This window comes from Nothoprocta perdicaria, unplaced genomic scaffold, assembly GCF_003342845.1.
Source record: "Nothoprocta perdicaria isolate Ctin4 unplaced genomic scaffold, notPer1 scaffold_10, whole genome shotgun sequence".
NCBI classification, from domain to species: Eukaryota; Metazoa; Chordata; class Aves; order Tinamiformes; family Tinamidae; genus Nothoprocta; species Nothoprocta perdicaria.
In genome coordinates, this window is record NW_020454094.1 from 633004 (window position 1) to 646306 (window position 13303).

At 47.1% G+C, this 13303-nt stretch overlaps 1 protein-coding gene across 1 annotated transcript in view; it reads right to left on the minus strand.

Annotated features, from left to right (window-relative positions):
- DCC (DCC netrin 1 receptor) overlaps window positions 1–13303 on the minus strand; it is a 349458-nt gene that overhangs the window by 156720 nt on the left and 179435 nt on the right. The window contains exons 6-7 of the mRNA XM_026038936.1: window positions 12137–12291; window positions 10007–10127 (exon numbers count right to left, since the gene is read on the minus strand). Of these exons, the coding sequence (XP_025894721.1) occupies window positions 10007–10127; window positions 12137–12291 (276 nt within the window). The remainder of the gene's footprint in view (window positions 1–10006; window positions 10128–12136; window positions 12292–13303) is intronic.

Genomic DNA, 13303 nt, shown 5'->3' on the forward strand with positions numbered 1-13303 from the left:
TCTCTTCAGCAAAGGACCCAAAGCTGGAGATGGTCCTAAAGCTGGAGATGATCCTTCATGTTGAGGCTCTGCGCTGCCAGCTTGGGCAAACAGGGCATCTCCTTCAAGCTTGCCAATCACGCTGCTTTTCAGACAGCAGTCCCGTTTTCCTTTTTTGCAGACTCAATGCTATTTTAAGGAGGATTCTCTGTTAATTTATGAGTATAGATATGTCATCTTATCTGGTCATCGATAAAAGAAATGAACCCAGTTTTCATTGTATCATAATCTTGCTTGAAATACAGTGATCAGATTTGACTGTAACAGGAGCTTCCCGGCCTGCGGGTGACAAATATTTCAAAACTCCCATCCTGTGATTTCTTCCACACCATTAAATTAGCAAAATTATGTTTTATCCAAAATTACACTGGCATTGATGTTTTAATTGACAGCAGCTGCAACAGCTGTSGCTACCTGGCAGACAGACGCTCAGCTTTGGTGGCGAAAATCCCACCAGCAGTTTCTGAAATGAAATTATTCCTATCTCCAAGCAGCTCAGAAATCCACCCTACACTAAATTACACCTAGCAGGGAAAAAAAAAGAGAAAAAAAAATGACAACAACCCATAAGCAGCAACAAACAAAGGCTAAACAAAGAGCATCTAAGCTCCCCTTAATCCTGGTTTAGGGAAGAATGGGTCCTTGGGAGCTACAAAGAGAAGGCTGTATAATCCTTGCTCTGCTCCTTCTCKGGCAGGAGCCAGCGGGCTCTGCAGAGGCGATGCCCTCTGCGCCGCAGCCTCTTCCCCAGTCCCTGGGAGCAGACGTCGGTGACCACAAGCACCGGCTCACTCCTCTCCATAGCCTGGCTTTGGAAACAAGGCGACAAGAGAGATCTCCAAAGCTTTGAGAATTAGGAAGATGATTTTGCAGATTCATCAGGTTGCACTGACAGACACCCGTGCTTATTTATCAATCTGCGCAAACTCAGATTTTTAGTTTGCAACCAGAGAAAGAAGAGGCAGGGATTTTTTTTTCCCTGCTCCCTCACCTTCAAGCAGCCCCTTTCAGTATGAAACTGTCACCTTGTCCCTCATGTAGAGCACAAGAACCACCGGATGACCCTTTTTGAGGCAGAGTTTTAGGTCATTTTGTGGAGAAATGCAGCTAAACAACACGCTCACCCTTCTGCAAAGCATGGCGAGCATGGAATGAAACAGAAGCTTGGAACACCTTTACCCTCAATGCATAGACGGACGAGACACCCTCACAGGATTATGGGTTCAAACCTCTTGAGACAGAGGACAGCATTGTCAAGCACTCCAAATGATGGGTGTAGCTGCAATTCTCCAAAAACATGGTTACACTGAAGAATTTGCAGAAAGTAGATTCAAGGCACAAACCAAATCTTTCCAAGTGCATAGAAATAACACAACAAAATCAAGAGAAGAAAACTATGAAGCGGGCGGAAGGGACCACATCCTGTCCATGAGCACTGGGTATGAGCGGGTGGGACGGTCTCCTGAGCAGGCAGTGGGGCTGCAGGGAGCAACATCACYTCGGACATGCAGCCACCCTCCTAGCCCAGCTTGTCCATGTGAGGGGAGTCATTGGGAGCCAAATCCTAGGAGCTTTCCCAGACTAATGTCACTGTAAGGAAAGCTACGGGAGACATGGGAATGACTCTGATCTTGGTTCCCGTGGCATGAAGCTGCCGACCTGCAAATCCAGCTTTGCTGTATTGCAGCTCAAGTCAAAAGCAGATCCATTTACAGCAGACACGACCATTAAATAACCATCTCCAAGGGGCCATCACAGCAGACACACTCCGCGCCGCAGCGTGGTGGGGGCACAGCTTAAGCCCCGCCACTGATAACCCCTGCCTGAGCTGCCCAAAACAAGGCACGTGCTGGTGCCCACGTACAAAGGGACCTGCACGGTTCATTTTGACAGGACCAATTCCAGAGCGCGTGCTCGAGGACAGTAAATGGTAACTTCTGATAGCCGTTCACCTTGGCCCTCTATTCCTTGGAGGATCAGGGTGTTTTCTCAGCAAATAATGGATATCACTGCTTTAAAGCCAGCCCTCCCCATTCCAATCTTCCACTCCCAGGGAGAGGAACAGCCAGGCGAGAACGCTGCTGAATATAAATAGGAGCAGAGCRCATTATAATTACAAATGGGGCTACCCGGTGCACGGCTGCGAGCCCTGCAGTGATGGGCTGACGCCGCCATCCCCGCCACACACCAATTACCATCCGGGAGGCCGCGAGCCCGGCGGGGCGACGGGCAGGGCGGCAGCGCCCCAACCGCCCGGGAACATCGCCCTGCGAATGCCGGGCAGGCGCCCCGAGCTGCGGGACCGAGCGGGCACACGGAGCGGTTCCCAGGGCGGCAGTGCCCCAACCGCCCGGGAACGTCGCCCTGCGAACGCCGGGCGGGCGCCCCGAGCTGCGGGACCGAGCGGGCACACGGAGCGGTTCCCAGGGCGGCAGCGCCCCAACCGCCCGGGAACGTCGCCCTGCGAACGCCGGGCAGGTGCCCCGAGCTGCGGGACCGGAGCCGTTCCCAGGGCAGCGCACGGAGAAGGGCGCAGGGAAGGAAGGGGCAGGATGCCAGGCAGCGCCGGCTCTTTTGGTCACTCACTGATCAGGCATTTGCATGGAAGGAACGTGCCGCTCYGGCCCTCGGGAGCTCACATGAGCCTCGTTTTTTATTACCCTCCAATCCTATGGATGTAAATAAACACACAAGCACACTAATAGGTCTGATTTAACACTGCAACCAGAGCCAAAATCATCACCACCTCTGTACTAGGCGGGGGCAGAACACGAGAGCGCTGGTTTGATCCTAGTAAGAGATTCCTGAGCTCCAAACTGAGCGTGCACTACAAAAATCAATTGGTGAGCTCATTACACACATCCATATTAAACCATTTAGTCTATATTAAACACTATAACAAGGATAGTCYGGCTGAATTAAATGGATTCTATTTCCAGGTGGCAGAGTGCCAAACCTTGCCCTCTTCCTTTATTCCTTCCCAGATTCTAGGTATTGTAATACTGAAAAATTCCTCCTTTTGCACACAGGCAGGCAGACATGCACACACATGCACAAGCATGAGCACAGGAGAGGAAAAGCTGGCAGTCCCTTATCACTGGGCCTGTATGGACCAGCAGAATCAATATATTGCAGCTGGCAGCGCATCTGGGCAGCTCACGCCGATACTTGTGCATCCACAGGGTGCAACAGTGACCCAGGAAACGGGCAGTGCAGGATGGAAGACATTCACGACTAAAACGTGGGCTTTGGTGAGGTTTTTTTCCTCCTGCAAAAATCACAGAATCACACAGAATCCCWGGAGGGCTGAGGTTGGAAGGGACCTCTAGGGATCCCCCAGCGCAGCCCCTGCTCCMGCAGGGACMCCCAGAGCTCGGGGCACCCGGTCCCATCCCGGCGGGTTGGCAGATCTGCAGAGCAGGAGCCTCCGCAGCCTCCCTGGGCAGCCTGGGCCAGGGCTGGGCACCCTCACCCCAAACAAGCTCTTCCTCACGGGCACATGGAGCTGCCTGCGCTGCAACTGGCACCCACTGCCCCTTGGCCTGGCACTGGCCACCACCGAGAAGAGCTTGGCCCCTTCCTCCCTATGTTCCCCCTCAGGTACTTGTACACATTGATGTAATCTGTATTATACATACAGATCCCCTCTCAAGCTTCTCTGAAAACTTTATGCAAAAAAAAAAAAAAAAAAAAAAAAAAAAAAAAAAGTGAAAAGTGACTGTTTTCTGGTCAGCAGCAACGTCTGGGAAGGAGCTGCCAGCGAGACTGTGCTCTGCCATGAAAAATACCTTCAGAGGCAGCTCCAGAACAGCAATGAGGTGCCCAGCAACGTATGAAGAATTTTACTAGGGTATAAACCAAATAAAATACAAACTTCCCGGATAACTTTAGGAAGGCAGTAACTTTCAAAGTTTCTCGATCAGCGCAGTGACACAGCAAGCTTGATTTCCCCTAAATCTTTCTGCCAGGGAGCAAAGACAGAGAGCTAACATTGCTGGCAAACACACCCAAAGGTTCGTTTGTCGTTGCCCACGAAATCCCTCCACAACCTGCTCTGTCATCYCCTCTCGCAGCTGTTTGCAGCCTCCCACCACTGTCCTTTCGTTTCTCCTTTTCCCACATTTATAAGATCAACAGCTATCGCTGATGTTCACTGTATTAAACTGAATATATTAATACATCTAAGSTCTCCTTTAAGCTCTCCTTCTGCTATCATCAAAATCCAGTGGAGAAAAGGCCAGCGCTGCCTCGCAGTCTACTCAATTTACTTGTACATAAACAAAGCACTTGTACGTGGACCATATGACCCTTTCCTCCTTTTAAGTATGCATTTCAGTTACAGAGATATATGGCTATGTATACTCATATATGCAACCATATAGCTTTCCTCAAGTTCACAAAATGGGATATAAAACAAGCCCATCAACCTTGTGAGCGCACAGGACTATCAGGGGGTGACAGGAGAAATAGCTCTTGGACACGGGCAGCAGCTGCACAACCTAGCCCACTTGATATCCTCTTCAAGGTTTCCCCAGACCTTRACTTTCGGGGGGTTTGCTGCAGCTTTTCATTCACTGTGCAATGGGGTGCATTGCTCTAGGTGCAAAGACCGAATGCAGAGGAGATGCCCAGGCCAGCAGGGCAGGTCTTGAACGAGTTGTTCAAGGAAAGCGCTTGTTTTACCCCCAAACTCCCGTGCAAGAAACAAAGCTTGCAGGTATGTAAATCTAGTTGTTCACATAGCAGTTGTCAAAAACGAGATGTCCTTTGCAAGGTTAAAAAAAAAAATCAAAGAAAGCGCAGCTCAGAACTTATAGTAGGAGTTCCTATATGAAATGWCGGCACTAATTATATTTAATTGTCTGCAACTAACTCATATAGGACTAGAAAGTGCATTGCTTTCCATATTCATAACACAGACACTGCGGTGCTGCTATTCTGATGAATTGAATTCTAGCGGATCCTGAAGTGTTAGAACTAATTGTGCAATTATTCATTCCGTCTGGTGATTATTCCGACATTACCACGTAAAGTCAATATACGGTAAGTGATATTTTAATTAACACCACTTAAAACCTAATTGTATTCCCGCTTCCCGTGACTATTATTTATCAAAAATTATTCTGTATTAATAAACATAAAATCGTGGCAGGCTGGATTTTAAATGGTTAACAGTATTAGAGGAGATTATTACCATTCCTTTTTTTTTTTTTCTTTCCCCAAATGGTCTTAATCTATTTTAATATATATTTGTGTCCCTATTAGAATACAGGCAATAGCTCTTCCCCTTTCACATGCAATAGGTTTCACAGAATTTTCTCCCACATTTCCCAGTACCTTCAGAGAACCTTTGTGTTTGGATCCTATGCTCCACGAAAAATAAAACAAAACAAAATAAAATAAAATGATTTGGAAACCCCAAGTGGTTGCAAGTATCTAACTGCCCTTTAGATGACAACCCGTAAAATGTGGACCTTCCACCAGCGTGGCGTTCCACTTATAGATTGAGATTGATGTTTAAACCATCCCAGAGATCTAAAACRTGGTTAGTTAGGACTAACTGCCTGATGTCCACAGGGGTTTCTWGAAATGGTCTTTTTAGTAATTTGTCCCAGCCCCACATTTCCAGCAAGGCTCACTCGACCAAAGCGAGGCAGAACCAGAAACGACCTCGGGAGCTCAACCTTTCCTGTGCCTCATAGCAGGCTTAAAAACACCCCTATTACCCCTGGCAGACGTTCACCTAACCTGTCCCTAGTAGATACTTCCCTAAATTGTTCATAAAGGCCCACAAAGAGAGAAGATCCCCAAATTTTCCCAGCTCATCAACTGCCCGCACCCGCTCCGACTTCTGTCTCCTCTGCTGTTTTGAGAATAGGCCTTATACACCAACTTTCAAATTAGAGAAAATTTCTGCTAATTTTGCATTTGTGCATAAGTCTGTTATAAATCCCCAGAAAGGTGTCATAATATTATGGCAAAGACCACCATAAAAGCATATAAACAAAATTTATTCTTTGCATTATCATGATTATTACTGCTTCTGTGGTGCAATAACTGCGAGCAGCGCACCAGCGACGCATACCAAAACAAGGGAATGAAGCCTCTTGTTTGGACACAGAAACACACAGCTCCATCCATCCATCCATCCATCCATCCATCCATCCATCCACCCACCCATCCATATTCCATCCTGGGGTTTATGATGGGCTTCTGCAGGATTCCCTCCCTCCTCTTCCTCACCTCCGCAGTCTGCGGTTGCTCATTCAGGGCACAGAGCCCCTGAGCAGACGGCACCTGCACGAAGGCAGCATCRGCATTAGATTCACAAACAGGCATTTTCCTAACCTCATTTTAAAACTTCCAGCAGAAAACCCTCCTCACCACCACTTTTTCCAGTGTTTTCTCATCCTGATTGGTAATTCCAAGTCCCCCCGGGACCAGAAGACCTGATTTTTTTCATTTGAAAATTAGCCCAGCTCCTAGAGATCAACAGGGGCTTGTTTTATTGGGTTTTTGAGCCAACCACTGTTTGGAAAAGTAATTCCCAAGTTCCTCAGTCTAGTTCTTATTATGCAAAGCCTTTGCCAGGATCTCACACGTGCAAAAACATGTAAGCAGAGGGATGCAAAAATGAAAGGAATCTGTGCAAACAGCAACCTGAGTCGAGCACAAAGCGGAACCTGAAGAGCAGATGTGAAAATGAAGCGCTTGCTTGGCCGAGACCGGCCAAGGACCCTGCCTTGCTGCCGCCTGCCAGGGAGGCTCCTGCTSATAGCACCAAGATTGCACAGTGATTTATAGCATTTCTGTCTGTCTTTGGAAAAGGCTATTTTCCTAAGTTAWAGATTCATCCAGCAAGGAACTTGTTGCAGAAGCACAGCTAATAATTATCCATGGTACAGCCAAGTTGATTACTCCAGGGCTGCCTTTACTGGTTTCTTAGCTGGGTTTTCACACGGCAGAATAAAGCAATCCCTCCAACATCCTGTGAGTATCTGAAGGATGGATCAGAGAGAAACTGCAGGCATAAAGCAAATAACTGCTTAAATTCTTTACAGGGAGGCTCTCCTCTGGGATATTCTTCACATCTGGAGCATGCATGTCCATCATTCACTAACAGAGTGTTCGCTGTTCATTTCCTAGGTGTGCAAATAATAGGTTTTATACAGTTATAAAAATAAGAGAGTCATCTGAGATCTCTTTTACTTGCTTTTTCTTGCTGAGAAATTGCTTTCCAGGACATGCACTAGAAACGCATATTGTGGGCTTTACTCCAGGTTAAGACCATTGCAAATTCCCTTAGACTGTGTTCAGTCTACAGGGATCACCTCCCTACAGAAGATGAGAGAACTGAATATCCTTAAATCTGATTTGATGGGGTTTTGTCTTTTTTTTTTTAAACAAATGCAAAATATTCAAAGTCTGATTCCTTTTCCTGTTATATCCTTGTGAGCTGCCTCTTCCCAAGACATGAGCAATAAAGTTGTTTATGGGAAAGAAATGGAAAAGGAAAAGAAACAACCCCCAAACACCTTTTCCCCCAGTGTTTCGGGATCCATGAAAACACACCAGTTTGTTGCCTAATGCGCACACAGATACTGATGCAGACCATCTACCATCACTTATTTTTCTCTAGCTCATACTACATCATTAAACGCAATGCATCTCTAGACATAATTTCAATTTAAAAAACATAAAGAGACACTACAGTTCTCAGGGGGCTCTCTGGCTTTTATAGTCTACGCAATACCTAGTGAAATAGGTCCCAGCATCCTATAGCCACATCTGGGAAGCTGAAAGTGGAGACTATGTGTGTGAACTCCAAGCCTGTTTGCCCTTCTTTTCTCATTCCAGCATTGACTACTGCCAATTTATTTTATTGTACTGTTTCAGACCAGCCCGTGTGTTGCTACTGCAGCTTCCCTGCTCCGTGGTGGTCAGGAGGGGGTTCAAACCCATCCGTCCTTGCAGTAACGACAGCACTAAGAACAACCACAGCGATCACGCCTTTCCACCAGAGCAAATGCTTTTACATCCCCAAACACAACATCCACGATACATTTAGCCCCCGGCACGGTCAAAGTCATTTGAGATAAATAAAAGCAAAACCGATCCCTGATTTTATGGATCAAAGAAAAGAATTGGCTCTTCTACCCCCATGTTGCTCTAGGGCATAAATCACTGTTACTGTAAAATCATTATTAGTTTACATAAAGGGTTTATTTGACCCCAGCTCTCAAAGAAATCCGTTTTGTTTGAGCTCCGAGTCGCGGAGCGGAGCCSGCAGCGGCGCTTCCCAACGGTGCCTGTGTGGGCAGTGGGCAGCTCTGCYGTTTCCTGAGGCTCTTCCCATCCATCGCTGCCTTGAACTGTGCCGCTTCCCGCTGATGCGGTTCCGGGTGAACACAATCCCAGGGCACAAACTGAACATGAGAGCCAGATTAAAAGAAAACATAAAGAAAACAAACAAAAACCCAATGTATCTCTGGCCTGGGTGAGATGTGAAGGGGGTGTTTTTGAGCGGGACGAGGCCTCTCTGATCCCACCTGGGTATCATATGGATACTCTTCCACCACTTAGTTTCCAAGTGACTTCCCCTTCCACAGGGATCAAAAGCAGGCGCAAAATCCAAGCTGAGCCATTCACCTGGGACCAAGGCAGAGTACAGAGGGAGGAACATCAGCCAGGTTCCCGTCYTGATTTACGCGCTGAAAATGCCCGGGGGGCCCCGGTAAACTGGGGTTGAGGCTTTCAGGGATGATCCCTGAGCACGTGTGTGTGCTCAGAGGGTGCCGGCTCAGGTCCTGGCTCAGCCCCGCGGCGCTGCCGCTTCCCTGCGCCCCTCGTGCCCTGGGGCTGCACGGGAGGGCTCGCAGCGCAGGCGCTGCCGGCGGGGCACGGGGCAGCGGCGCCAGCCTCGCTGCYGGAACCGGGGAGCAACGAGCCGGCCCGGCGCCGCTGACGGGAGCGCCGGCTACAGCCCGCACCTTCCCCCTGCTTTTTTCCAGAACAACAGAGTTTTCTCCAAGCTTTGACATCTCGCACTGATGCCATGCGCAAACTTCTCAGAGCGTTTCCCAAAGAGATGCTGTGGTGCGAGCTGCCGGGCTGCTTAATTGACCACAGTGGGGCCGCCCGGATTACGCGCTCGTGGGTTCCTGCGGCTCTGCTCTTCCAGCCTGGCTCAGGGAACGGCCGCGGCCTCCACACGTCCACCCCTGCTCCAGTTACTGACTATGAGGAGCAGCAAGTGCAACCTGCAGCCCCGTGCAGGGCAGCATTAATCATGTGAAACCCAGAAACTTTGCAAACGGATTTTATCCACATTCCGTGTAGCACCTTGATTAGGATGGAGGCCTCTTCCCGCCCGTTTGAAATCCCCCACAGCAGCAGACCAGGACACCCGCGGCGCTGCAGAGCGCAGCRCACAAAGCCCAACACGCTCCGCAGTAACCTCAGAGCAGGAGCAGCACATCCACCCCCACAGCACGCGGAGCAGACACAAACCTTGCCAGCTCAATGGCAGCCTGCAATGCAGGACCCAGGTGCTCCTTCCCTTCCTCCCTCTTCCCCCCAAGAAAAATGTTCTTCAAAAAAACTATCAACAAATTTGTAAGTGATGCAGTTGCCTCCACCACATCACCCACTGCTGATCATGATCTTTCATGTTTCAGCAAGACAAGAGCCACCGACAGAAGGTAACACACCGGCCTTTCGTGCCTTTTGTGCAGATTTTAGGTGCTCTCCAGAGTCATTTCTAGGCCAAGGCCAACATCTGTAAGAGTCCCAGGGAACACAATGCCCCAAACTGAATATCTGACAGCTTGAACACTCAGCACACTTTTAACTACAGCCAGCCAGCTGGATAAGCGACAGGGAGTAAAGAATAGTAGCTGCCCACTAGGGATTTTTAGTTTAATGACATTAATTTTATCTACAATTCTGCGCGTCCTTCGCATCTTACCCGGCTCCGGGATGATTAGCTGTGCACTGGTCTGTGCGTTTCCAGCATCATTTTCAGCTACGCACTGGTAGAAACCTTCATCTGACTTTACCAAGCCCAGAATCCGCAAGTTGCTGCCACCCTGGAGAGAAGGCAAAAGAGAAAGAGAGTGGGAAAATCGGTCAAAGTCATCCAACAGAGCGGGGCTGCAAGACTTTCACACAAGCGCTATTCCACCAAGCAAGGTACCATGTATGGAGTCTTAAGTCTACTTGTACAGCCCTGGTCCTTAGAGGCCTTTAATAATAAGGCCCTTCATTAGGAATCTAGTGACAGCGGTGGTGTCTGTGCAGGCTCTGTGCCACAGAAGGAGCCCACCGTGAAGTCCCCGTGTCCCCAGGGCCAACCCAACACCCTTCTGCAGCAGGGAGCTCCAAGTGACAGGYGTCACTCGCGTGGCGCTCCGCGTTTTCGCCCTGGCTCTCTGCTGCAAGGGAAGATCTAAAATAGCTTCCAGTGTCGACGTGGTTTCCACAAACGCTCTTCTGAAGGTCACATCCTCCTGACAGCCTGAGGCCTGGAGATCCTCAAGAAAAGGTCACTTACTCCATTTGAGACACATTTAACTTCTGGCCCCTGTTACTACAAGCAGAAACCAATTATGTTGGGTTAAAAACTGCATGTGAAGAGTACTCTCTAGATGGACCCTATCTTCTGTTAAAAAAAAAAATTAAAAAGTGAAATAATTTTCCACTACTGCTCCCACACAATCAGGACAGCAGTAGACCTTTCCACTCTTTGGAYACTTAATGCTTTCTAACAAGCAATGATGTACAAAAAAGGCTGAACTTGCTATTCCACATGGCAGAGTAATTCCATTCCGTGTGAAAGACATGTAAGAACGAACCTTATTATGGATAGATAATTAGAAGGTGGGAAATCAGAAAGCACTGGACAGACATGCCTCTGGAAAAGCCCCCTCTCCTGATGGCCTGGGGACACCTTCACTTTGTGTTTGCAGAGATTTTCAGGGGGTTCATGAGCACCTCAGCTCACCTGTGAGAGCCACTGCCTTCAGGAGGGGACAGCTAGACCAGTGTGCAGGGAGAGCTCACTGCCCATTCCAGCTTCACTGCCTAAACTATAAGGGTATTTGAACTAAAAGAGGCTGGAAACCTGTTGGGGAATGCTATTTTGTGGGTTGTGCCCAGTAATTCTCATGGAAAAATTATGATTATGTCAAACGACCATTATCATTATTATCAACCCGCTGTGATTCACACAAAGCAACCTATGAAAAGACTCCTCTTGCCCCTGAAAGCTTAGGCAATGCAAGGCAGGCCTCAAACAAGGTGGAAACCCAGCACAATGCAGAAGGATAGATGGCAGATGAGAATTAGGCTGACAACAAAAACCCTGTGTTTTGTTTTTAGTTCCTGCGTCTCTGAAAAACCATCGGAGGAAAGAAAGATGCTGAGAAAAGGCTGGTGAATTGAATAGCATTTCTCAACTCCTGCTTCAGACCATCACTCTTTTCACTACGAGATGCCAAAAACATGCCCTGCTGCGTATCCTGCTTTGCCCTTTCTTTACCAAGAAGAGCATCCTCCTCCTCCTCACTCTGCTCCGGGAGGCACCAGCAACACGTCCTCTAATCCTTGCTCCACTGCCTCCAAGTTTCAAACATTTATATTTAAAAGGAGAGACTCAGAAGGTTTGTCTTTATCAATAAACCAAGGCTTTATACTCTTCCTCCTTGTGCACGAGGCTTTGTTTGTCACTCTTGATCTGCTGTCCCAGGGTATTATTTCTATGGAGAGAAAATCTATCATCTTTGTTCACAAAGAACAGCGGGGAAGAAGGCAGTCATTAGCACGTGGTAATCAATATTATTAATAATAACTTAAAGTATGTCCTGAAACTGTTATCTCTCCGTGAAAAGAAACTACTTGTATCCTACTAAATGTAGGAGACATCAGTGGACTTGACGTAATCTGAGCAAAACGGCCCTTATTAGCTTTAGGAGGCAGAAGCTACATGATTTGCTCTCTTCAGGCAAGTTTATTAAGGCTGTAAGTGGATCAAAAATGAAAATACTTTTCCAAATCTAGCAGCAGATTAATATATAACAAGAAAAGCCTGGGTAATTACCACRATCTGAAAATAGTCGCTAGGAATGACCACTTCGCCGTTCTTGATCCATTCCACCGTGGGAGGCGGCTTTCCGGATACGGCACATTCGAACTCAATATCCATACTCTCGTAGGCATACAGATTCGAAGGGCGAATTAAAAACCACGGTGGCACTGCAGAACATGGAGAAAAAATGAAAAGATTGGAGCTAAACACAGGCTTCACAAGGAAATCATTTCAGTAAGTCTGAAAATTATTAGACATAAGTAGAAAACATAGCTATAATTCAGACTATTCCCTTCATGCTCACCGAAAAGTAAATACTAGGGAGAATAACATCCTGGAGAATACACTTAAACAGTTGCTGCTGCTAAAATTTGCTTCAACTTTTTAGCCAAAAAAAAAAAAAAAAAAAAAAAAAAAAAAAAAAAAAAAAAAAAAGATTTAAACCTTCAATCTAGAAAACATGCAAGATTTATATGGGAAAAAAGGGATATAATATTCTCAAAAGTGCAGTGGGTAATCAAGTCACATTCATTTCCAGGGATCAGATGCCAACTGCAAGCAGGAGGAGGAACCGTAACTCAACATGTGCAAAGGCAGGGCCAGGTACGGCGCAAACGCGCTGACAAATGACAGGGAATTTAAGGCATTTAGAGGAGAGACATTTTCAAATAATCAAGAAGCTGCTCAGGCGGGATTGATAGAGGATGAAGAGATAATCAATAACCAGGAAATCTGCCGCTGCTGATTGGAAGAAGAAAAAGGTTGAATTATCTTTGCTGAGGAGGAATTCTTATTAAGCTGGCAATTATCTGTTGCCTTGTATTACTATAATATATTCACAGTTTTGCAGTATGCTATACGATATGCTAATTTAATTTAATTTCATCATTACCATAATACTGGTATGATGGAAATTAGCAACTGGAGAAAAACTGCTAATAACATCACACTCCTAATGAGCCCCCTCATCCCAGTAAAACCCGCCTGCAAAACCCAGCAATCCATATACATGCCAGCAGCTTTCAACGGGGAACAATGTTTCCTCCTTTGAATATTCATAGTTGCCAGGACGCCAGAATAGATTAATTCCTAAGTACCATCTATGACTTATCATTTCAGACAGAAAATCCAATTGTATTTCTTGAGCCATCACTCCCGATGCCTGATTATAATATTTAT